The 27,782-nt window shown below is 41.5% G+C and overlaps 1 protein-coding gene across 1 annotated transcript in view; it reads right to left on the minus strand.

Annotated features, from left to right (window-relative positions):
• LOC133952820 (CUB and sushi domain-containing protein 1-like) overlaps window positions 1–3,179 on the minus strand; it is a 284,080-nt gene extending 280,901 nt beyond the window's left edge. Inside the window, exon 1 of the mRNA XM_062386890.1 lies at window positions 3,076–3,179. Within this exon, the coding sequence (XP_062242874.1) occupies window positions 3,076–3,080 (5 nt within the window). The 5' untranslated portion in view covers window positions 3,081–3,179. The remainder of the gene's footprint in view (window positions 1–3,075) is intronic.
• Window positions 3,180–27,782: the final 24,603 nt, after the last annotated feature.

Here is a 27,782-nt window from a genome sequence, read left to right on the forward strand (position 1 = left end):
GCTGAAGGCCTTATACAATGAGGTCTTATGTATGAGCAGATGCAGGCAAGTGCACTCGACAAAAACAAGAAGAGTCATGCAAGGCTCGACTGAGAAATCCGAGAAACTCCAGTCTATTTGTGAGAGAAGCTTCATGTGTTTACTGCAGACATGTAGTTGAACTGCATGTCTGACCTTAAACTGACCACTAGAGAGATAGAATTTGGTTGAAATATTAAAAAATTACAAACAAATGAGAGCAAACAGAAAGAAGATCAATATAAAAGGAAAATTTAAACAAATATTCCAAAAATCAGTCATGTTTTTTAATTTATCCGGGGATTTGAGCTGTATTTTCATATGTTAACATAATATATTCAATCTGATTTACCAGACTTGACCTTTTCAAAGAAATTGGGGAAATTAACATGGTGAGGGCTCTAATAAATCTGTGTTTTGAAGGAGTCCTATGAGCTGGCCTATCTCCTGAGATAATCACAACACAGTTCAGTGAATCAAATCATTAACATAAACCCAAACAAAACCCTCTAAGTACCGCCGGCTTGCTGTGGATGTAAAGCAACAGGCAGGATAAAGCAGGTGAGATCATAAACAACAGCGTCCCTAAATCTCTCCTGAAAGCCGGATCAAATTATGTCTGATTTAAGAAGCACCACTCTGAAGTACAAACTAAGGTGATTTAGGGATGAGTTTGGAGATTTCATTTTACACAAAAACATTCATGAGAAGCATTGGATACGTCAAACTAATCTGTAAATCACACCAAAAAAATACAGTCTGTAGCATCATGCAATTTGTATGAATTTCCCAAAGTAAAGATTACATTACATGTCATTTAGCTGACGCTTTTATCCAAAGCAACTTACATTTTTAGAACACTCATCATTTTATGAGGGGCCATCTAGGGGTTCAGTATCTTGCCAAGGATACTTAGGCATGCAGATGGGATAGAGTGGGATTTGAACCGGCGACCTTCTTGTTGCAGAGCACCCGCTCTATCCCCTAAAATTAAATACACAAATTCAAATATACATACATTCTTATTACTGCCAAAATGGGTTGATTTATCCATTAACTTATGTTAACTACAGTCTTGGTCTTGCAAACAAGCAAACAATAAACAGAGAGGGTCGTAATGGGATATACTTCATGTGAACCTCCACAGACACCTTCTCAGTATATAGTCTGCCGTCTACACTATTCTTCTGCGTGCTAAAAAAAAACGAAAATAAAACAGCTTCATGTTGCTATAAAGAAACAACAACCCACTGTTATCCGTAACCGCACCAGCATCCTCAAACCCTACTTGGTGCACTCCCAGCTCATACCTCCCACATACAAGCAGAGAACTAGGAACAAGCCTCGGTTCACAGTTTGCCAGCTCGGTAGACAATGTTCTCTCTGCAACAACAGAACCAGCTTACCAAGTAGAAACCCTGTCAATTCATCAGTGACATTCATTTTCCAAAAATGGTAAAGATTGAAATGGATTTTTAAAAATGTTGCTTGAACATATTTCCTTGACAAAGGCAACAATGCATACAAGTAATCATGTTATTAATGTGACTTCTTCTATTGTCGTCTCTTTGGGGGAAAACTCTGTAAATTATCCTCCTTCTTAGCATTACAGCTAAACTAACTGACATAATAACCTAAAATGTGCAAGAACTATTTTTTCCTCTCTGTAAAATGACAACAGTCTGATCTATAGGCCTGGGGGCACTCTCTATTTACTGTTTGTCCTTTTGTGATTTAACATGTGTGATTGGGTGATTTCCAAGGACCTCATCTTGATATGTACAACTTATATTACAATCAATGCCTGTTATTAAATTGCTCCATAGTTGTCTTTATGTTCTACAAAGCAGTTAAATGTTTACAGTCTTTTCATTCTACATGTTGTGGCACTTTTTGAGATCTGTATTTCCCACCTTCTGTTCTGTAGAGTGTGTGTGTGTAAGCGAAAGGGAACAAGCCCCATGTGATTCTTCACAGGCCAAAGTCCCTGTAGCCTGAATGTCCAGTGTTGAACAGCAATTGATAAGGAAAGACATTAAACCTAATTTCTGTTGAAGATAAGACTAAACATTGTACAGTTTAATTTAGAATAATACATCATCCAACATCATTCATACAACCTAAGTGGTTGATAATTGCCATGTTAAAATTATCATATGATAAGTCTAGGCAACACTTTGCACGTCTGGAATCAAAGAATAAATAAATAAACAGACAGGCGGCATTATTTATGTTCAGGTCCACAGACGTATATTTAGATATCTGTGTCATTGAGTCGACCAACCACAGTAGGAGAAAGAGAGAGAGAGAGAGAAAGAAAGAAAGACTGTGTGTTGTGCATGAATATCCAGGACTGTACTCTCCACACATACACAAACAAAGCCCAAAATATTGTTTGGTAAAACTGGTTTATAATTGCCTGAATCCTTAGACGATGTTATCTTAGATGAGTTATTTTTATATCTTTGCTTCTTTGCCGATGTGAAGTTTTTTTTCTTAACTGTCATATACAGTTTATTTATGTATTTCCAAGAAAATGACTGTGATAAACTGTTATTGGCACAGTCAATGCTTTAAGTGTAGAAAACTAAAAAATGCCTTTTTTGTTTTTGTTAAGTTTGTAGTGGATCAAAATTTCTGTTATGAACATTATAATATCAACGCATCAGCTTTAAGTCTCAGTTTGTTTTATCCAACTACATTTGTACAACTATCATGCACCATGAATATATCCTTTTTTTAAACAGTTCATCCAATCTGACAGGAACTTTACTCATGTTGAAGCCGACACTGTTCTTCGGCTGGCTGTGTCATTTCCCATCTAAATGGAATAAGTATTCAAAGCTCAGTTGTCAATGTGCTGTTGTCCAAATGTCAAGTTTTTGTTTATAGGCAGAAGGAGAGGATAGCAGTGAAAAGGGTGAAAGTCGGAGAGGTTTGAAGAGAGAGAGAGAGAGATAGAGAGAGAGAGAGAGAGAGAAGACAGAGAAGACAGAGATCAGAGCAGCGACGAGCAGGAAAGACGATCTGACTGTAAATGAAAGAATGATATCTGACCTCATTTTCAGGTTGCCAGGCGATGGTTGTCCATCGTAAACTGATACAATATCAAAGTCTTCCTCCAGTGCCAGCGTGACGAAGGAGAGCTGGATCCGGTTCCTCTCCCCTGTTATTATCAGCCACGTACAGTTGGCGTAGTTGGGGTAGCCGTGGGGGAAACCAGGCGACTCTATGGAGCCATTCAGGCCTTGGACTACGCCACCACAAGATTCAGCTGGAAGAGAGAGATGAAACAAGATCATATTAGTATAACACTATCTCAAATATGCATCCTGCATTTCATCAGAGAACAGCGGTCAGATGTAGAATCACGTCTGGCTTGCGTGTGACAGATTTCCAGGACTTCAAAGATCCAGATTTGTCCTCGTTCGGCCTGTAGCCTCGTAATGTCAAAATCTGTACAGACTTGAGGACTAGAAACAGAGTCAACATGTAGATTCAATACCACTGTGCAGAAAGGGATTCATACATCGTTTTAAACCTTGGGAAATAATGCAATGAATTGTGTAATTAAACTAAAACACTCAGCCGATAGATTAAGATACACGCGCTGCGCCAAGCCAAGTGAGTAACAAGCCCCTGTACTTGCAGGATCTCCACCATAATGCAACACATGGCTCACCGCCTCCCCCGACACTGAGGCGCGTGTCATGTAAAGCTTTTAATGCAAAGTGCCTGAATATGAGTACGTACTGTATACATTTAGATTTCACGGCTCTAACCCTTTAATCCGACAGTGTTAGGGCAGCGACGCACTGATCTCAAACCACAAATAACCTCCCATGACACATTCATACGCATTCACGCATGCACAGAATATTGTATGGTGTTGTTTTAGCAGTGTGCACCGTGTGATCACATGGCTCACTCATTAAAATATCATGCCATAAAACACGCAATAATTAAAGCATGCAGACAAGAGAGTTTACACAATCCCCAGTCTGTCCTCCCTTCACACTGAATACACACAGAGCCTATAACTTTAACGTCGACTTACACACACACACCAAAAACCAGCAAAACATATTTTTTTCTTAAATGTCCCACAGATTGAAAATGTACGCGTAGCACACAAACTGCTAAACTTTAGTGTTTCTACTAAATCTACACTGTGGTTAAAGTGTAATTATCATGAAATTAAAACCACTTGTAAGAGAAGTCAAATGGTCGTACCATAAAAATGTCTCTGCTAAAAACCTGTGAGAGCTTCAAAGGGTAAGTGCCTGTGTGCTCCTGCACCACCTTTGCTTTTATCTGTGCTATTTGAGAAGTACTTTTGGCATCCGATATCCCACCGCCGCCGCCGACTGCCGGCCGCTGCTGAATACCTCTAACCACGTACGGGCATATCTCACAGGAGCTGCACAAACACACAGAGGAACAGGCAACAGACCTGACTGGGTTTTGAAGAATTTATGAATAGCCGGAAAACAAGGACAGTAAAGTAGTAATTAAAGCAGTTAAAGCTGCCAAAAGCTGCACTAATGTGTAACAAATGTGTGGAAAGCTACGCGGCTAGCTGACGGGTAATAGGCAGAAAAAAAAGCCCAGAGCAAGAACCAGAGGAGAGCACAAAAAAAGACCAAAACCTACTAAGAGCTAGTGAAGAGGGCCAGTGTGAGCGAATGCAAAACAAAGCTGAGAAAATTGGAAACAGGGATGTAAGCATTAATTGACAAAAGTTCAATTATGGCGAAAGGAGCGATGAAGAAATAATGATGAAAAGGTTTTTATGGATCAAAAACAGCATGTGAGTTTCTGTCTTCGCAGTTTGCTCAGCTGCATCAAAGGCAACAGTGGAATATGACGTGGAAAAAAAAGTGAAGCCAAGAGAAACAGAAGAAACAGAAAATGAAACGCAATCAGGCTTTAAGGATCCTCCACCGTGGACCAGGGCTGTGCCTCAAGTCTCAGAGTCTCCTCCCCTCCTCATCCCTCATTTACAAACTCCACACTCACTCCACACAAACTCTCCTCACTTCTCTCCTCCGTCTTTCATCTCGTGCTACTCGCTCCTCGAGAAACACTTTATACAGTTTACTCCTACAGCTACTGGTCTATGCAAGGCACGTAGCGCACAGTGTGTGAGTGTGTGTGTGTGTGTTGTGTGTTTGTGGCAAACATGAAAGCCAGCAGTAATTGTTTCTCAGATGGCGATGGCGTTTGATTTATTAACCTTATATCGCCGAGAACACTCCAAACACAACTACATGCTAGGTCATAATCCAGTCCATCAATGTGTGTGTGTGGGTGTGTGTGTGTGTTGTATGGGTGTGTTTGTATGTGTGTGTCCATTTTTTTTTATTTTTGGGGGTTTATCAACCATAAAAAATCACTTCTAGTTTAAAATTGTATGATTACTTGTAAATAGTACATCCGGGGTATCACACTGAACTTTGTCATGTGAGATGGCTCGGGGGGGGGAATTCTTCCTGTTGTTACCAGGTAATAAACAGTCAAAGACACAAAGAAAAGCCATGCATTTTTCTTTTAGGAATGAAGCTGTGATGGATCATAGAGAAAAAAGAGAGAAGCAAATTGGTGATCTATTAATTTAGAAAAACAAAAACCAAGTAACCGCTGCCGTCGGAGCCATTGGGCTACAGGAGCACTTTAATTAGTTTTTCGTTTGCAGTAAAAAACAACATTATTGTCAGATGTAACAAGCAATTGATTTCCACTGTCAAGAAGAAATATCTTTATTGAGGAAGGGAGGAGTTTATAGTTTAGACAGAAAAGTTGGTTTGTGTGTGTGTGTGTGTGGGGGGGGGGGGGGGGGGGGGGGGGGCTGACCACAAGCTGAAGAGACCGAATTAGGGCATCTCAGCATAATTGCACAGTTTTCCACATATAGATTAACACAAACAGCAAACACGCCCACGAACATTTAGAAGACTAATTACCACTGCTTGCGCTCAGCACCCACTTTGCTTTGCTGACACATGTTCAGCAGATTGCTGAGTTAAGGGATTTGATATTCCCACCTGGCCTTGACCGCAGAATATCCCTGAGTGAGTGTAGATGCGTGCGTGTTTGTGTGTGTGTGCTGACTCTGATTTCTCCCTATCGCATTTACAGGTTGACTTTTCAAGAATCCCCCCCCTCAAAAAATATTCACAGCGTTTCTCTCTCTCCTTCCTTTTTTTTTCTTTTTTTTTTGCTTAATGCGCTGAAATATTGAGCAGACTGCCTCTATTTTCAGACACAACACTGCGAGCTAGAGGGGCTTCAGTGATTTTCAGTGTCACATCTTTTCTAGTTAGATGGCCCTGTGTATATCTTCATGTTTCCCCTTCACTGACTCCGGAGCAGGGCCACACCGTGTCTAGGAAAACTCAGGCCCAGGGAGTTTGACGGTTTAAACCTCAGGAAACCCAAACTCGAAAAAGAACACACAACTTCACTTCGGTGACAGTCACCAATGTGTTTGTTATAGCAACAATAGATGTAATGACTGTGTGTGATGTGACCGGGGTCACTTGCAGGGAGGAAGTAGCTATTAATTCTTCCTCTTAATTCTAGGAAGCTTAGTGTTTTGGTTTTGAGGCCAGCAGCATGTTAATTCACTGTCAGGGCTCTCATTATGTCCTGTCTGGCTGCAGCAGGCAGCTGTTTCCAGCAAAATGCTTTAAAACCCATTGCACCAAGTGACAGGCAGACAGGGTTAGTGACTAGCTGGCAAGTGGAGTGGATTTAACAGCCTGATATTTCCCACACAAGTTGGTGGAGAGAAAAGGCTGCGCTAAAAGAGAGCTATTATATTCCCCAGGTGGACAGAAGCTTGGCCTTTAAACAAATCGGTGTTTCCCTGTCTGCTTAATTCAGAAATAGACACGTTCACTTAAGTTGTTAAATCGCTGAAAAGTTTTTTTAAAAATCAACTTTCTGTTGCCCCCAGGTGACATCCCACTATTGATCGGAACAGGGAACTGCAAAAACAGTGCACTCTCAGTGAGGACCTCAGGCTGTCATAGTTATCAAAGGACCTTTAAAAGCAACGTGGTCAAGGTGTCGATCACAACAATTGGACGAAGGTCTTGTGTTGAAGCTGGTTTGGATGGCAATCAGGAAAAAGACAACACAACACTTGAAGGTTGGTGGACAGCACGTACCTATCTAGCAGTGCCAAAGGAAGGGAAAAACAAAATCCTGGATCTACCCCCGTTATGAAATCCACTCTGGAGTTAAAGGTTCTCGCTTGGACCCACCCTTCACCAAGTTTCAATAAATTTCGAGAAAAACAAACAATAACATTGGTGAAGGTAATAATGAGGCACTCGAGCTCTTCCAAAACAACACATAAAGGATTAAAGCCGATGTGAGACCTAAAAAAGGAAGTTGTAGTGTTGTTATCTTTTGTTATTGAAAAATGGTGCATTACTGTTGTTGTTTGTATCTCTACACAAGACGTTTAAATGGACAAAAGCTTATAATGAATGGTAACTTCCAAGACTTGAGGTGTGTTTCTGCATTGTTGGGATGGTTCTTACCCAAACTAGTCATAATAGGGACTGGGAGCTCACATGTGTCACTCGTGTCACTGTCTTAGGCTTCTGTCATTCTAAACCTTTGACCCTGAAGTGGCCAATATGCAACCTCTTACATTTCGTGACAGTGCCGGCACGTTTCGTAATGAGCTGTTGTCGGGGCAGTGTTGTGCACTGCATTTGCCATCGCTTCATAAAACTGCTCTAAGTGCTTTGGCATCACAGCACTGACAGCAGTTCCCAAACCCCCAAACAAACAGGCTTGGGCTGCTCCGCTGAGACTGTTGAGGCAAATACAAATAATGGAATGACAGAATTTCAGCCCGTGCCCGTGAGCAAGTGTGTCTGCAGAGACGGTATTATCTGCACTGAAGAATCCATCACTCACGATTTGTGAAACGTTTTGAGAGGTGTATGATGCTCAACTTCACAGGCCAACGATGTTCTCTCAATTTGTTCTTTTTTTCCTAGGTTTGTTAAATATTTGGTTACAGCAATTGGTTTCGGTTTGAATCATTTTCCTTTCATTCTGTTCAGAACGTGAAGCTGTAGAGTTGTAGGTTGAAGGATGATTGATTACAGAGGCAGAGTGGTGGCTCCCCTCAGAAAGTCAAGCTGTTGTGTTTTTCAAAGCCAGAATGATGAAGAGAACGTGTTATGATACACACACACACAGACACACACACAGAGACACACACACATGTTAATATGAGAACGAACACAGTTGTTAGCAGTTCCCTCCCTTCCTCTCACTTTATCCTTATTTTGGTCGGCTTCTGTCTTTGATCGTTTCTCTCTTTCTTCCTCACACGGACACAGGGACACACTCGTACACACAAACACACCATCAATCCCATCTATCTCCGCTATCTTCAGACAGCATCCCCTTCTCCTTGCTGACAATGCTCAGGATTTACTTTGGACACGGCCTTGATTCTCTCCGTGTATCTCTTTGTGTGTGTGTGTGTGTGTGTGTGTGTGTGTTTGTGTCACAGGGCGTATGATACATGTTTCTCCTCCGTCCCTGTGGTTGTCATGGTGACCTGTGACTGTGAACGCCCTGTCCTTACCACCAGTTTATCCCGTCACCTTCACTGTAGATTAAATTGACAGTTTAGACTCATTTTAATTTGCATCTAATTTACATCTTATTTACAATAATTTACATCTGACTAGTTTATTAATCTTGTATTTGACAAACAGGCTCTTTAATCTATTCCTGTATGATGAAAGGCACGGAGACTTGACATCATTGTTTGTGAAAAGTTTTCCCTCTCTGCACAAGTGAAAGTTTTACTGAGTACCAGTCTTCACTTAAGGGTCACAGTTTCTCTTGGTTAACAAGCTCGACCGGCTTTGCCAAAAGTGTCATTCATATTAAAAAAACATAGTAACACAAGTTGCCACGACCATCTATTCAGAGTCGTGACGGAAGCATAAAGTTCAAAATGGGGAATTTAGAGTTAAAGGTAATTGCTTTCAGAGGAAAACAGTATTTTTTAGCACAGTTAACTAGACGGACGTTCATAAGATTTGAGAAGACCTGCTCTCATCCCCGCTGAGCACCAGCTAAATGGCCTAAACGCTTCAATCTAACTGCACTCCCATTTACTTAAACTGTTTGACAGTGGGCTGACGGAGCGAGAGGAATGGCGATACAGAGAAAGACAGACAGAGAGAGGCTGCGGTATTTGTTCTTTCTGTGATAAATATAGGAGGTGAGTGGGTGGAATAAAAACAACCTCACACTCCAGCAGGATAAGAGAGGGAACACAGAGAGAGAAAGAAATAATCACACAGGACAGAGACAATATGATACAGGGATAATAACGAAAGTGAGGGAGAGACGTAATGACACTTGGGGGGGGGGGGGGGATGCGAGAATACTAATATAGAGATAATTGTGGTAAAATAGGGATGGGGGAGAGATAGGGAAGGATAAAGGGATAAGAGAGCAGGACAGAGGGAGAACGAGGTAAGGAGGCGGAGGCTGATGACAGAGGGCTGGGGAAACCGATACAGGGAGCTGCAGGGAGGGAGAGATGCATGGGGAGGCAAACAGGGGAGGCGATAACACCGCGGTAATGAAGAGAGCAAGGATTGGCCATATAGGGCTGAGGAGAGAAAGAGATGGAGGAGGGGAGATGGAGAGACAAACACAATGTGGAAGAAACACGACGAGTCTGACACAGAGATAATGAAAAAGAAGGGGTGGGAGGGGGGGTACTTGAGAAAAGGTGGAGAAGAGAGAAAGAAAACGAGGAGGGAGGAAAGCAGAACAGACTCCTCTCCTCTGTTTCTCGTTGCCTCTCCACTTTTTCATGGCTGGTAGTGAATCACTGCAGTCAATAGTTCTACACAGCGTAACTTCGAAAGATGCATTTGATTTGTGGCCCGGCACGCCGTGGAAGGAGAAGGCCGTGTGATTTATGAGCCGGGGACCTTGTGGTCAGGTTGGACTCGAGCGCCCCCCCCCCACCCCCCCCCACCCCCCCCCCCCCCCCCCCCCCCCCCCTCCCTGCTGCTCCTCGGCCCCTAAAATGTAACAATCTGTCTGACTGTTATGTAGATCTGTGCGCTGACCCAATCCCTCACAGAACAGTCCAGTGGTTGTTTGAGTTGTAGGGCAGAAATGATTGAATTCATTTTTCTACCTTGGTGATATCTACGTCTCTATACTGTGAGATGGAGTGAGAACGGAGTAGCGTTGGTGTGATTGTTAACATGCGGCACTGGTAGGAAAAAAACTAGGATCTTTAAAAAATCCTATAGCAACCGTTCGTATGGTATTCAGGTCTTTATGTATAAAGTGAAAATAAACTTTAAATGGGAGAAAAGCCTTAAAGCTTGTGGGATACAAATCAAACAAACACACCTGCAGGATTTGGTTGTGTATTTTGATAATGACTTACACAGTGTGGATCTTTATAGATGTGTTTATCTGTATGTATTTACAGTTCCTATCTTATATACCATTTATTATCATTCATGTAATAAACACATTTACGATCACCATCAGATCAACATCTTTCCTATATGAAGCCACATGGCAGAGTTAATTATGATGTAATATTTGTGCCTTATTTTTGAGCCAGTGATTTTATTACAGAAAGCTATGTTTTGCAAGTACATGTTTATGTAAAAGCCATTACATTTGTTCAAGGTTCAAGGTATCTGTGTAGTACTCGAGGGGCAATTTGTTGTACAGCCAGCAGAGCAATCACAAAACCAGTACACATAAAAAAAAAAGCTAAACAACATAAACAATAAATATTTAATAGACTCATGTGCAGGTATTTAAAAGGCCAATGGCGACAGGGACAAATGAGGTCTTATGTCTTTTTTTTTTTTTTTCACAAAAGCAACCAATCAGAGGAGGTACATTTTCACAGGAAAATTTCATCCAAGCAATATAACTGGACACCAGACAGCCAAACAAAAATGTTGTGATCTACAATTGGTTGATTGTGGCACCCTCCACAGTGTGAGCGAGTGGGCAAAAATGTATTGATCCCAGTAAAAACGTCTCATTAAAATATAATTGATGTGCTTGCAAAATACGTTTTTCTATGAGAAAAATCTCAGGAAAAGTCATGAATGTAATGAAATATTCAATCAGCACGTTTCACCTCTGAGATGGAGAAAACACAAGACAGAGCAAATTTTAGATGTAAAGTTACAAAATGTATAAATCTTCAGCGACTCAAGAAGTCAGTAGTGAGTGATGAGTGAGGAGGACGGATTTAGCAGATGCTCCACGTATGGCCCTGCTAAACAGTTTCCAGAGGACATGTGTGTCATACCAGTAGGAATCCTGTTTAAGCGATGGTTTGCTTCTTTAGGGACGAAAGCGTCAGAAGTCAAAGGGTCAGTTTGCATGTTTACCACTCTTTGGTTGGAAGTAAAATATCTCTACAGCAATAACTTGGATTACTTATTAATAAAACCTGCAAAACATAATGTTAAACAGACATTTGAATTTCAGTCACCCTAATACGAGGGTGACCGTGGTCAGCATCGGAGGCTGCTGTCTGCATGCATGTTAATGTTAATCTCAAAACACCACTTTGTGGAAATACACGGTCACGAGCTGCTAGCATGGCTTTAGGGTCGATTCTGTTATTTCTTACTGTGAGTAAGATGTTACTGTGTTCATTTGTTTTCCTCACATTGACAGCTGTTGGGAGGGCTGACCATATGGTGTGGTTGTTGGTTACGGGAGAAAAACCACGATGAACAAACACAAAGACTGAACCTGAAAATCTAGAGGGGGTATATCAACTCAGTGCTAAGTCAACAAAGAGTCAAAGTATTTCCTTGGCGGGAACGCCCCAAGTATGGTGCTGCAATGTGGCATCCAGTATGATGCAAATGTCCGCTGAATTCTACTCATCCCATCTGCTCAGAAGTGGACGGAGGGGGATCTGGCAGCAGAAAAGACCGAAGATGAGAACAGAGAGACAAGTGGAGACAGACTGAGGGACGGACACAAAGACGGCTGAGGGGGAGAGGTGAATTGGGTTGGAAAGACAGCGGAGAGCAATCTGAAATTAATCTAGACACTCCAGATGGTTTGAAATTTGTGTATGTGTGAGCAAAGTGTACGTGTGTGTGCCTCTGTTGTTGCCAGCTTGTCCATTTGGGCCTGTGTATAGGTATTTACCCATGTTTGTGTGTTTTGTATTATTTCGGACAAACAAGAACATCTGGTATGTGCAGAATGAGAAAGTTCCCATCTCATTTAGATGGGAAAAGGAAAAAAGGCCGGCATACGCATATACACACACACACACACACACACACACATATTCTCACAATAAGACTATTACTTATTTAACTTAATGTGAAATGTCCAAGGTAAATTATTCTCTCAATTATAATTAAATTAAATAAAAGAAGTTAAAGAGTCATTATACCTGGACTCCAACCTTAGATTTTTTTTCTTTTTTCCCCTTCTTTTGTTAACAGGGAATATTCTAAATGATATACACAATGAAACACTGTTAGCATTGACCAAAATTATATTAAAAAAAAGGGATGTAATTTAACTTTTTGCCATTGCTATATATTGCCAACTTTAGCATTACTGAGCAGACTAGAAACACTGCATTCAGTAACATTTATGTTCGGCCCAGACTTAATTTATTTAGTTTAGAAAAGTTGTCTCCATTGGTAAAAATGTTTAGTGACAGAAAAGACGTATACAGCACCTATAAGAGTCTTAACAACTCTTTAACTGTTTTCCATCCTTTACCCTTAACTGTCCACCAAGCACTTTTTAAAATATACATATAACATATACACGTTTAAATATGTACATTTAAAGGAGTCGTTGTTTATCGTGAGCAGATTGTCTGGCACGTGTACAACGAGAAGCTGTTACTTATCTTTATTTCAACAGCACTCAAATAACCGCAAAGCTCTGAAATCCATTCAAGATTGGGTGTTTTTCATCATGTTTCTTTAAATTGATGAATTATACACTTCAAGTTTAGTAAAGGAATATTTTGGTGGAAGTATGCCTGGGCTGCTGCCATCCAGCACCGCTGTATACGTCGGTATTAAACTGATGGCCAGAGATGGGTTGAAATAATTCAGCTATGAATAATTCAGCTTCCTTTCCCCAGTGATATTAATTGAGTCCTGTCAAATCCACTATTTTCCTTATTAGCTACACCTAACTGCAGATCAGTATTTGACTGTGTGAACCAGGTATTTATGGCATTTAGGCGGAATTAGCAGGAAAAAGAAGTGTCTCTGTTCCCAATGTTTTCTATTTAACTGTCTCCTGTGAGTTTGTGTGTCTCCTATGAGAGGAGGAGAATCAAGAGGTGAGGGAGATGTAGAGAGACGTAGAGAGATGCTCTGCTGGAAGATTTGCGTAAAAACTGCATGTGTGTAGCCATGCACACTGCTTAATTGCATGCAACCATCTCAGAAACACACAGTTCAGTAAAGCAGCTGCTGTCCCATGTTTGTGGCTCCAACAAGGTGTGTTACCCGGCCAACTGGCCCCCACAAGACCCACAGGTCTCTGGAGCCAACTAAAACACCGATAGAGGGTGATCCATGCATTTATAACATCCCGTCTTGATTATTGCAATTCCCTGTATGTGGGCTTAGACCAAGCCTCTATTTATTACATAGAACACATCTGTTCTCCTTGGCTTTCTCCTCAAGTTGAGTGTGTTTTTATCTTAGCTGATTTTATTTATTTTACCGTGTATCTTATGTTTAATTTTCTCTTATTTTTCTTCTATTTTATTGTTACTACTTGCACTATGATGTTTAACTTGTTACTGTCCTCTTGTTGTACCATCACACTTGAGAAGTATTCGGTCAACCAAGTGGTTCTAAACCAAGTTCCCATATAAATAAAATTGATATTGGAGTTACATGGCTGAGTGTGTGAGTGTGTAGATTTACTGGATGTATAAGGCTGATGCATGAAGGTACAAAGGGAAAATAAAAGTTCAAAAGAAAGATATTTCTAGACACTTTTTATTCAGTGACTTACAGAAAAAGAAAAGGGGTTAGAAGTTAAAGAGGGAGGTTGGGATGATTATATAATGAGCAGGTAGAGACTGAAGGAGATGCAGCTCTTTGCATCTACAGTATTTATTTGCCCCCGAGGCCCTTATACTCTATATGCTGCAGTATGCTTTGTTATTCATCTGTAGCGACACTGATGTTTCACATGAGCTAGCAGGTTGTGTGTGTGTGAAAGCGAGAGAGACGTGCAATAAAAGAGAGGAACAGAAAGAAAATACGGTAGAGGTAAGTAAACAGATGCAGATAAAATGAAGGACAAGAAAGAGGAAGAGCTAATTCCTCCAAATAGGGCAGACAGACGCAGTCTGCTTCATCCTGGCAAATAATATTTTCATGGACAATTTTGGGTCCAATATTTACACCCTTTACAATAAAGTGACAGCTCTGACAAAATAATTTTATTTGGCTACTCCAGTCAAGTACAAATTGAAAACAAGGAGAGGGGTCAGACCTATGCAGGGGGCTTTCTGTGAGAGGCTGCATGTTCTCAGTGTGCAGGGTTGCTCATGTATCCATACATGCTGATTGGACACTAAATTGACCTTAGCTGTGAATGTGAGTGTGAATGCTTGTTTGTCTCTGTGTACTGGCCCTGTGATACACTGGCGACCTGTCCAGGGTAAACCTCGCCTCTCGTCCAATGTCCGCTGGGATTGGCAGCAGCTCCCCCCTAACATCCAAAGGACAAGCATAACGGATAGAGTGATGTTTTAAAAAAATGTGTTTTCATTCTTTGCCTTTATCCCTTTATTGTCCCAGTTTGTAAAAAGTTATGTCACATATTTCTGTGCACACTGTGGACACTGGGGACAAACATTTACTCTAGGTGTTATCGGATTGAAATCATATCTAGATACAATCAGGTGCAATAATATAACTTACAACTACATGAGCTACAAGGGTACGGTCATGTTGTTCCGTGCCATGACATTAGTAGACCAACGATTCCAGAAGGAGAAGAGCACACCAGAGGAGGATGTCAACACAAATTAGTTGAGACAGTGTTGTCTGCCATCAAAAATTTAAGTTGGGCCTCTCCACGATCAGACCAGCTCTTATTTCAGAAAATATATTGTCTTCTGTCTGGTTGAGTTTGCAACAACATGCACATCGAACTCAGAAAACATCACTACAAGCACATCAAACATGTGGTTATTCTAACTTGTATTTGTCGTCTACAAATGCTTGTATTATGTATGAGGGGGACGTTTCCTTTGCAGTTGATGGAATCCTTTAGCTATCTGTGAGCAGCAAGACGCGTGTGTCCAATCCACCTGCAGCCTATAATTTGAAGAATAGTACATATTTTCAGTGCAGCTCACAGTACTCATCTATGAATAAACCCTGCTGTACTAGCGCCTAAACTGAGCCCCACTTGTTGCATATTCGGAATAGTGTGTGTGGGCCTGTGTGTGTGTATTTGTGTTTCCAGACTCTGCACCTCCTGATAAAGCACATCAGCTTCCTCATGGGAGATTTCTGGGCTCTTTTCTCCATTACCAAATGTCAGTGAGTGCTGGGAGCGCACTGCTGTTAAATGGGATGAGAGGAGCTGATCTGATTGTTCATGATTGATGCCGATAATTTATTCCTCTAATCCAGCCTCCTTTGCATTAGCGCTGCAGGTGCACCGCCGAAGCACTACAGCCTCTGGCCATGAAATTACCCCCAAAATTCTATCAGTAAAAACTGACGGAACCACCACGAAGAAAAAAAGACTCAATTGCACGGCTCTGAGACAAAAGTTAAATTTGACAAATAGCTGTCTTTTACTTGGCAAAAACCCGTCAGAGGTAAAGGCAAACAAATCTAGCAGGGAGAAGACAAGGTCACAGGGAAACCAGCTGGAATAAAAAACAACACAACAAAACGGGTCACTGAACACGGGAGAAATAGCTGGAACACTTGATACAAGGTAGAAGGATTAACTGAACCAACTAGTGAGGCGAAAACAGGTGAAATGAGTCAGAGTGGGGCGGCCAACGCACTGACGGGGAAACACACGAGGGCGAGTGAAGCTCCCGAAACGAGCGGGAGGGGGTCCAGCTAAATAGAAAAAGGGGAAACAGCTGATAAATGAATGACATGAAGAAAAACATAACAGAAGGAGAAGAGCGAGGCAGGACAGAGTCAGTCACTGGCAAGTGTGCGAGTGCAGTAAAGTTGACTCCCATGCAGAAACGGAGGCCTCTGAGGAAGTGCAGGAGGGAGGTTGAAAGGGAGGGATAGAGAGAGTGAGAGAGCGAGAGAGAGAGAGAGAGAGTGAGAGACGCAGAAGAAAAGTGGAACAAGAGAGGGAGAAACTGTTGTCTCGTTTCAAAGGGAGATGGAGGGGGGGGGGGCGGGACTGGGTGGGTTGCCTGTGCGTGTGTGGGGGGGGCACAAAGAGTGAAACCCCCTTTCCCATCCCACAGGAAGAAATGAAAACAGGGAGGGTGCTTTTTATTCTGGTGTTTCTATAGCAACAGTTTCTATGTGCCCATTTTACCGACCTGCAGAGTTGTTATTATGCAACTTATGAAAACACACACACACACATGCCAGAAACAATATGATTATTACTAATCATGCAGAGACAGACATCATCGTAACCCTACTGCATACATACAGAACCAGCTGACACACACCCACCCCCACCCCCCCCCCCCCCCCCCCCCACACACACACACAAACATACACACACATTCTTATAGACACACTACTGCATGGGAGAGGTTTAACATGACACGACAGCTTCCCTCCATGGGCCTCAAAACAGGAATGTGAAGATGGAATTAAAAGGCGGCGCAATGAGAAATGAAACATTCAGAAAAATTGCAGTTTTATAATTTCTTTTCCTCACTGTTCTTATCTTAGCTCCTCTGAATTCCTGTGACTTTGTCCTCCTCCCCACGCCACACTGTGCATGTGTGTGTCCTAATCTGTATTTGTGTGTATCTGTTTGTGTGCAGCCATATATCCTGTATGATCGTGGCACGTTGTCATTTTCAGGATGACAGATTGAGACAGAGAGGCATTACCGAGAACCTTGGACATCGATCTTCTGCGGCGTGTGTGCGTGAGGGTGCGTGCGCATGAGCCCTCAACTCTTTAACAAACGACCCCACATTCATGCATGATTTAGCTGAGGATTTGAAACATACGCACATGCACACGGGATCATTAACCTCGGCGGATGGCGACTTTTGCCTTCAGCACTTCCCACGACGACAGAATCCCATCAACACTTTCACCTAACCTTTTGTTGCTGCGGTAATCAACGATTAACAGTCTGTTAGGAAGACAAGGAAAAGGCGAGCGGGGAGACAGAGAGGGAGCGATGGGGCGAGAGACAGTGATAAACAGAGGAGGTGAAAAAAAATAAGCAAAGAAATAAATACCGCTGACGGGAGGGAGGGAGGGAAGACATATACACGTACACTCACTCACAGGTCACATGTATCACACCTACCCAGCATAAGCCGTTCTACATGACAGGCTATTGTAATTAGCCTATTAAAGGGACAGTAATCGTATTACCATGAATGGGTTGCTATTGAGATGAAACAGAAAACATTTAAGAGCTAATACAAGGTTCAAGGGACTGAGGCTCACACACACACACACACACACTATAGCTTCTGTTTAATTCTAAACTCTGTAAGAAACGCCACATTTTTTTTACAAGTAAACGTATACAATATTCACTTATGAATTCAAACGAGGGCAACATGGAAAAAAAAACAAGTATCAAGTGAACTTGAAGCCGCCTGCTTCAGCTTTCCTGCGATTTTGGTCTCAGGGGGGTCTGAGTCCTGAGGAGCATGACATCCTGTCACCATCTCCAGCCTCAGTTTTATGCATGAACCTCTGTCACACAAACTCTCTGCGGACATGGGTGGATCTCATTGAGTTTTCCTTGCAGAGTGGAAGCAACTTTATCTGACTGCTAAAAGAGTAGAGTCCCACCTCGGGAAACCAAAAATCTGCTCAGTGATTTTGACAAATTGACAAACTGAATCGGAATGTTTTTTACATGGGACATTAACGCTTTGCTCATGGGTAACACTTGTTAAATCAGGGGACTGGAACCACGCAGCAAAACTCCAGCCAATAACCAACGTCACACAGTGGTTCTCTACTATAGTCGGTATTAGGTTGATCACACTGGTGCTTCAGTGAACCAGAGACTGTATATGAGGATGCTCGATGCATTGCCACTTCATCCCATGATATATTACGTTTTGTGCATGTGCAAAGACATTCAACTCCCACAGCTGTCAGAATGCTCTGAGGCAAACCACAACAGGCGCTCTTGAGAAAAGTCCTTCAGTGAAAGAAATGAAACATGTGAATGACAGTGAAGAATGAGAAGAAGACTGTGAATTAAGAATAGGACGGCACATATCCACTTTCTCCTGCTATGCAGAAATGTGGCCAAAACATCCCAGATATGAAAGCTGCAATTTGGAGCATTCTGAGTTTGGGCAGCAGACATCATAGAGGAGAGCCAATGTACCGAGGTCCTGCGATCAAAGGCTTGCTCCACCAATCATGAGAGAGTCTCAGCTGTCAATCACAACATTTTTGTGCACTTTTATAGCATCAAATAATACACTTACCAGAATTTTTTTAAAGGAACACTCCCTGAAGTGACAGTAACCATCTTTGATACAGATTTATTTGATGTGCACTTTGAGTTTTGGTCAATGTCCAATCAGCAAACATGGATGAGGGAGGGTTTAAGGCCTATTCAGCAGCCAGTCACCGGGGGGGGGGGGGGGGGGGGGGGGGGTCGTGGTGCTTTAGCTTTCCTTTTGGGGAGCAGTTGTGTCACCTTCACAAACCTTCACAGTCTATTGTTATCTGATGATGCATAGACTCCAGCTTCCTAAATGCCATGCATGTCAGGTGTAAGCAGTGATACACAAAACCATGTGTTTGCCAGAGAGACTAAGATGGGCTTTACATAGTATATGTGAATGTATTGTATCTGTGTACGGTGGCATAAATACAGCCGCACAGGAAAGACTGAGATGAAGAGGATAACAAACAGGGCTATACATCCGTATAAGTGATTTATAGTTACAGGCACATAAACCCATAGTTTCTAAGTATTATTGATAGTGAGAGGGAGAGAGATGAGCAAATGAAGGGGGCTAAAGGGAGAGATGTGGAACGGATCCCCAGAAGAAATATTGGTACTGAAAATAAATGAGAAACTGATCATATATGACTAATGTACTCCTCTAACAGGGGACTTGGAGTTCCTTAAAGTGATTTATTTTAAAGCCTATTGTAAGAGTAAAGTGAAATGAGTGAGACAAGAGAAGGTCATTGTTTTCAAGAGTGTACTGATAATTAATGAAATATAATTAGATGGTTTTCTTGAATGGTTCTTCAAAGGTTTAGAATTCCTTAATTTTATTTCATAATTGATTTAGGGAATGTTGCTTCTATATACTGTATAATTAAGTCCTATATTATATTATCCTCAGGTAAATCGAATTTATTATGGTGATCAGATGAAAAGAAAGCAAATTTGATCCGATCAAAATATAATCGAGTCTAAGTTGTAAAATTGTATTGTTATTGTTTATTTGGAGAAGACTCAAGACAAAATATGTAAACAAAAAAAAGTAACAGAAACCAGCCGGGCTTCTTTCTGTAGCCCGCCTCAAAGATATCAATAATATAGAGATCAGTTATAGATATCTTGAAAGTTAAGATAAAGATCAAAAATGTATACGACCCCTGAGCACAAATGCAGTTGTTTTATTAAAGGATCTGAAAAAGCCCTTCTATCCTCAACTTTATAATACTTAGGGATGTGTCACATAGACTGAGCTTTACCCAAAAAAAAGTATCTCGTGGATGTTCCCAACAGGTTCAGCTGAGTACATCTCAACATTTCTCAGTGAACAGGAAGTGAAAAGTCGCTCAACCCTTGTTTGCTTGGTTTAGTTCAGATTTCCGTACAGCCTGTGACTGTTTCACCTGCTCAGTTGTTCGATGGCGGTGTACTTGCATGGGTGCTGTAGGACCAAAGCTCCGAAAGTAAAGGTCAGAATGAAAAGCATTTAGGGGCATTGAAGAGAGAAAGATTTTTCAAGGTAAAAACACTTTTATGTGTGTATCCTGTGTCACTATACGGTTTGGAATTTTTGTATTTTGCTGCCTTAAAACGTACTTGACTTTTTGATTTTGTATAATGATTTATTAAGCCGAAGTGAAACATTAACTCTTTTAAAACCTAGTGATGCAACAAGGAAATCATTCCTCAATCAACACCACTAAACTGTGAACGAACATGAAAGATGAATCATATTTTATAAAGTAAGAGTGATTCTCCACTCATAGTATCATGCTAAGTAATTTGATTCCTTTTTATCCAATTTTAAGAAACATCTTTATCCAGCTTGATCCCACATTTTGGGAACGAACCAGACTTTTTAATCCACTTCACCGCAGGGCATAAAACAGTACAACCAGACAACAACATGTTTGTCAGTGCACATTAGAAACTTGCTCTCCTGAAAAAGATCCAAAGTCATTCTAACTCTTGGAAGCGTACAGCTCTCAAACCAAACTTCTAAAAGCCACATGTGAGTTCAGTTTCTGTGAGTGTATTGATAATCTGACCTGAAGACGCTGCTGTTTCTGCTCTACTGGTTTGGAGTCGTGAGCCTGCACCATTCTCAGCCGCTCATCCAATAAGCTATTTCATCAACCAGCCGGCCAGTCATCCAGCCATCACTAAGTCTGTCAGCCAGTTATCTGGTCAGTTAGTCAACCGACCTGGGAGCCGATCAGTCAGTGACCCGAACGGTCAGTCTGACAGGACGGCAGCCGGTTATCAAAACCTGCGGCTGGGCCCTAGAGAGGATGGTTTCATATGTCAGTGTAAATCCTGACCTTACTTCATTAAGAGAGCTCTCGTTAGGACTAAATCAATCTCGAAGCCCATCGGCTGTTGTCTGAAGACAAATTAGCCTTAAATCTTGGGTCTTTTAGTGTAGACAGCAAATAGAGTCAAACATTTCCCCACATAAAACACAAACGGTGACACCTTTAGGAGGTGAGTCAGGTTACCGTGTTGACGGCAATTTATCTGCATATGAATGCAGATAAATTACAGAGCCGATACAGAAGCCATTCACCTTTTCTGCTCTCCACACGGACTGTTTACCTACTGGCAACCAAAGCCTGCTCCAAAGTGATTGGTCAAACAATAAATAGAAACTAGAAGGCTTCGGGCCCCAAAATTGTGTCCCTCACCCACAGCTTCTGCAAATTCGATGCAAATATATCTATAGAGATTGGGCTGAAATTAACCTTCCAGGGCCATTTCCAAAGTGGCTGTCAGTTGTGGTAAGAGCTCCCTATTCACGCTATTCTGCCCCGCCCAGTTTTTTCCTCCCCTCCCATTTGAACTCTGAGACCAAATATTATCTTCAAAACCAAAACCAAAAATGTAAATTTTTACTTTCTCATCTGTAGAAAACGTTCTACCTTACGTCTACAAACAGCTTTTTGAACAAATGATGCTTGTTCATGTAATCACCTTGACTTTAGCTGCAATTTCAGTAGTTAAACATGTAAGAGAAAAGGAAATTGACACACATATGATTATAATCATCATTTACATATCAGTGTGTTTTTCATAGTGATATGTAAACAGGCAGCAGCGTAGAGCAGGACTCAGCAACAGCATAAAGAATAGACAACGAGAAACAGGGAATGGGGGGGGATGGGGGGGCTATAGTGTCTGAATCAGAGTTTGTTTTATTTAGTTTGACAGCTTGTTGACAGCACTGGCTGGTTTTTGATGCCTTCTGACGATTATTCATTTAAAGCCGAACCCAGATTGGACAACGAGGCCTATTGAATTATACACATTGAACAGAATTGTTCCAGCACCACAAAGAATTAGCTTCAGTTTTAGCTCCTGTCGCTGTGAGGGGGTGAGCTACATCTGTGTGCAGTGGGAGGTGCTGAGGACATGTTGAATCATAGATGGCCTCGACTGATCTCACCGGCCTCCAAGAGCAGATTTACTATGCAGGCTGTCGAAAGTGTGACCCACTAAAACCCATAATTGACTACGGGAACTTTTCATGCTAGTGTGAGGTGACAAGAGAGAATGTGAAGTGAGTCGATGTTTGTTTTTTAAAGCAGGAAGGGAAAAAACCACCAAAGAAGCCACGAGAATCCCACGTTTGCAACATTTTGTAGTTAGTCTGAAGTGACAAATGATTTCTGGTGTGGTGAGACCAAAGTAAATCTTAATGAAAGTTTTACTCAGGCGAATGACACAAGGAGACAGCGTTGAAATACACACAGACATTTGTTTCCAGTGTGATTTACGACGAGCTGACAAAAGTGGTTTCAATAACACAACTGACAAAAGGAATTTATCCCATCAAAAATTGCTGTAGTGTGACAGAAATTAATTACTAAGTAAGGAGTGACTATGACAAAATATTCTTTTGTTTTTTTTTCTCAGAGCAGGATTAAATTTAAAAGGATTGTGAAAGCTTTATGTAGAGAAGTGATTGGTCAAAGAAAGAAGGAAAATATATAAGTTCATTAAGGTGCCATTTTACCCCTTAGAAGGTTAGAAATACAGCAAAGCCCTGTGGTACATTCGGTCACCCCTAAATTTGGAGTGCTCCCATATTTTAACCCGTAAGGTAAATGCTTTAGAACTAGTCTAGAACAAACAGAACTTTATTCTGTCATCTTGCTCACTTTCCAAAGAAAGTGCAGTATGACAGTTTTACAGAACAACAACAAAGTGACTCTTTGTTTCCTATTTTAAACTGTCCAACTATTACCTCCATTCTACTTGGATTGTCACCGGTAGATATTTGTGGCATATTTTGGGTTACTGTTGACAAGTACAGCCATGGCTTAATTCAGGGGCCGCATCCTTTGGAGGCTGCATTTGAGCACCAAGTGTGTCAATGGCACGACTGGTCCATTTTTGAAAACCCCTTCAAATGTGGCTGACGATAACTTCGTTCAACCCAGAGAAACAAAGGCTCCAATGGATCCTTCCTGACCAGACCTATGCCATGATTCACTGCACATCGGTGGCAAATCTTTTTTCAAAGTAAGGGCGCAAGCAAGTGGCTAGATGTTCCATGCTTGAATATCATGCCTCAACTCAACCAAACAGCAAATTTTACACATGATTAAAAAGAACAATGGGCTTCTTATCTTTCTCCCCGTGGCCCACTCTAACTCTCCTATATCTGATATGTTGAAGCTCAGGTCATGATCAAGAAAAATGAAAAATTTAGGGGTTTTTGGGTTATTGCTGATGTGATCTGTTGAGGTCTACACCACTGTATTCACTGCACCACAATTCAAAGCGAGTCTTTTACTTTAAGCTGTGTTTATTTCCCTCAAGGAGTATTCGGATTCAAAATGTTAAAATCCATCATCCAAACAGGAAATCTACAGCAGGTGCAGCGCCACATCAGAAATCCTCATATTTCCATGTATTTGGTGAACACTTTGTGATAACACCTTACTCTGACGAGTCTCATTCATCCAAGATTTCCTAACCCGTCTAAGACTCTCATACTGCAACACTTGTATTTGGAAAGTGAGAAGATTGACAGATTAAAGTCACTAACCCTGCGCGTCGGCTCACAGTGGGAGACGCTGGTCTCTTGTAAATATACACAGATCTGCTGCACATGATTCAATCAGGAACATGAAAATGAATTCATCAAAGTGTTGGAACAGATTGTATCCTGTGCACACACGTTTTGAGCATTCAATGTAGAAACAGCTGAAGAAAGGGAAATTCCTGGTTCAGTTGCAGAAATAGGAAAAACACACAAAAAGATTAAAAAAAACATAATATAAACACATTTGAACGGCGCATGCTTAGAAAGTTGTCCGTTGACATCAGTGAATGTTTTCTAAGAAGATCAGATGCATCTTGTCTGTTAGAATGAGAAATCATTTTCAAAACCTCTTTTGAATCTGTAGCAGCCAAAACAATATTACCCTCATCAGTATTGGTAAATATTAATCCATAATAAAAGCCTCAGGGGTAAACAGTGTTAATGAATTTTACATTTTTCGGTGAACTATCCCTTTAAGTGAGAAGAATATACCAAGCATCTTCATGGACCTCTTGCCTACATGGCAATTAGAACATTTTCTATTTTTCCGATTTGTAGTATGAACTGTTTAAAAAGATCATGGAGCTGGATTTACTTGCATTGAAAATTGGCTTGTTCAGTGGAATTCATCCAAGCTCCTACTGTTTGAAGCTCTAGAAGCAACAGCTGTAATGGTCAAGGTCAGTTTTTCTCAGATTATGGAAAAGAAACCAGAGGAGATGACAGACTGAGAAGCAGGTGGAACAGAGGCTCGCCTGAAGGTGTCTTCACGACTCTCTATCAACGTCACACAGACTTCCCTCTGTGTATTTGCAGGTAACTCAATGTCACGATAAACTTTGCTCCCTGACAAATATAACTGACACACAAGATGTTTATCACCCGCGTCTCACCACACGGCAGGGGTCTCTGTTTCCTCACCGTCAATGGGGCCAAGTGATTGATAATGATATGAAAAGAGGTTAAAGCACAAGGACACTGAAAATGTACACGAGCTCTGCAGCGTGCTGGTGGGTTATAAAAGTCACCAGTTAAATCTTGCAGTAAACAAGCAGCTGACTCCAGTCAGTTCAGCCCAACTTTCTACTCCCCACAGAAGTGACTGATTTTAGGGCAAAACATGCTCAGACAACAAACCTGGCAAGACATGAGAGAGGGAGCGAGCGAGGACAGGAGAGAGTGAGAGAGAACAGGGCATCAGTCCAAAGGGCAATTCAGTACAGCAGGCTAACACTGTGTTGTCCAGATGGTCTGTCCTTATTATGGGGTGTATATGTTGCTGTAATGAGCGTCATAACCATAAGTCCTGCTTGTGACCCAAAAATACAAATGTGTTTTGTTGAACTCACTGGACTCGGTCTGTGACGATTTTTTTACTCACCCACATAACATTTCCATTCACTCTTGTAGAAACACACACACACACACACACACACACACTAAACATACACAAGCTGATAAAAGATTATTCTGCGTCAGCTCAGTATGCACGTCAATATTTACACCTCCACCGAGAAGGTTATGTTTTCATGGCTATTTGTTTGTAAAACTTTCATCAGGATTATGCAAAAAATGCTCAACCAAATTCAATTAAAACTTCATGGAGGAGTGAGGCATGAGCTGAAGGAGAACTCATTAACAACTGGACTGGATCTGCAGGCGAATCCAGGAAGCCTCTTCCCTTTATTTAACATGGGTGTTGAGGTGTTAACTCTCCAAGAGATGCCCTATAGTTCATCAATCCCTAATCTGTGTTTTAACAAAATTCCTATGATGACTGGATGAAAAACAAATATTGTTCACATAACCTGAATCTTGCTTTGCCTTCCCTTACCCTCTTTGTGTCTTCTCCTCATCCTGTCTTCGCTCTGTGTCTCGCCTCCCAGTTTCTGACAGGCTGAATTAATTTCTGCTTCATTCTAATGTGAGCTGCACATGCAACCTGCCCCAAGGCTGCAATAAAGCCTTTAAACAGCCGCGTGAAAACAAAAATTAGTATTTTGAGTAGTAATGGCTGTAGAAAGTGTTACACTTATTTATAACTCACTCGCCCTCACACTTCCAGTCCCTTCACTACGGTGGAGCCCGGACATCACTTAGAGATCGAGTGGTCAGACAACACAATCTGCTCTGGGGACATGTTGTCAAACAAAAACTAATTTTCAAGTGTTGTTTAAAAGGGTATTGTTAAAACACTCAAAGAACACATTGATCCAGGTTAAATTATGCCCACTTTCTTATTTTTGGTTGTTGTTATTTTACCTCGCAATTTGCAATTATTGGTATTGAGTTGTAGAGAGGGAGAAAGCCAAATTCCTACTTGTGAATGTGGATCCCTGGGGCACCTGATGTACTATTGGAAGATACTTAATTATAATTACCCGAGAACTCCTATCGTGAGGAATAAAAATTAGACACACTTTCTGCTTAGCATAGCGTTTTGAGTGTATAGAAATTTATCTTGTGAGGAAAGGTGCACGGAGGTGTAGAGAAACGGCTTCCAGAATACTTAATCGGGATAAAGCCACAGTTACAGGAGGAGCCTCATGTGGCTTTCTGTACAGAACGGGACTTTTTAAGAGTGAGAAGCCACATTAGGAGCAGTTAATCTACAGCAGGAGTAGGGTGCACTGTGGGGAATCTAATCTCGCTCTCTCCTGCTCTCTCACACACACACACACACACTGTCACAGATGAATACACAGAAACCCACAAACGCAAGCTGGTCGGAAATCTGGAGGGAGTGTGGACTGCGGGGGGGGGGAGGGGGGGGGGGCGGACGACATTGAGACTTTTTGTACTTCTGTCTTTTCGAGGACCAATGTGACTAATAGTCCCATTTTTGGGACGTGATGATATCTTGGCCGGTCCTCCCAACTCATAGCCTTAAAGGGGCTGAGTGGGGGGCGAGACCTGGTTTCAGGGTTTGGGAACGGAAGCAGGTTTAGGTTTGGTGCTAGGTGTTTAGTTTGGGAACTATAGGCAATGTGTTATGAGAGAAATCCCTATGTGTCTGTGTCTGTGCGTGGGTGTGTCAATGTTTGCGTGTGTGTGCTGCCTATTTGATTTGTATAATTTCATGGAGCAATTGTAAATAAGCCAACACACTAAAGGACCCTTAGAAACGTCGGAAGAGGTTCCAGTGTGTGTGTGTCTGTGTGTGTGTGTTTGTGTGTGTGTGTGTGTTTGTGTGTGTGTGAGTGTGTGTGTGTGTGTGTGCGCACATAGATCTGCACATGTGTATAGACTTTCAAGGCATTGTTTTATAGAGCATTGCGGGGCACTTGGTGTAGGAGGGGTTGGAGAATAGTATGTTATTTATCAATATCTACCATATGCTCGTAGCATTGACTACACTGACTAAATTACTGAGCCAATATTCTCAGTATGGCACCGTACAAGCATTCCAAATGACTTAATCATTTGCTTTAGTCAAACTAACAGAAAGGGAGGAAGAAAAGGAAGAATAAAGAAAGGCAGAGGAGGATAAAGACATTGTCGGAAGGGAGAGAGAAAGCGGAAGTGAGAGAGAACCAAACATTTAATGAAACCTCGCTTCATGTATTATCACTTCAAATTTTCAACAATTGTCTTGCTTGTAAATAGCAGGTCAGAAAGTATAACATTTAAATACTTACCTCCTCAAAAAAAACACATCTCATTTTGATGTTTGAATTTCACACAAACTTCACAGACACCTTAAAGAGATTTTGCGATGAATCAGCGTGAACTGAAAGACAGTGAAAAAGGGGAATGGAAGATAAAAATAATAATGAATGAGCAGTGAGAAAGACTGAAGGCAATGGGGTGCATGGTGATGAGTGTGCGAATTTCCAAAAAAGCTTTTTCTCACAAGTTTATGTAGCCATTAAGAAGAAAACACATAACAAAAGAAGAAAGTACCCCTCCCTCAAAACTAGGACAACTCAAACATAAAACACCCCACTTACTTTCTAAATCCTCTTAAAACCACTCAAGGCATCCAAGTTTTCCTTCCTTTGTAAATGCTGCTGAGCCAAATAATTGTGTTTGCAAGGAAAATATT

Source organism: Platichthys flesus, chromosome 1 (genome assembly GCF_949316205.1).
Source record: "Platichthys flesus chromosome 1, fPlaFle2.1, whole genome shotgun sequence".
Taxonomy (NCBI): Eukaryota; Metazoa; Chordata; class Actinopteri; order Pleuronectiformes; family Pleuronectidae; genus Platichthys; species Platichthys flesus.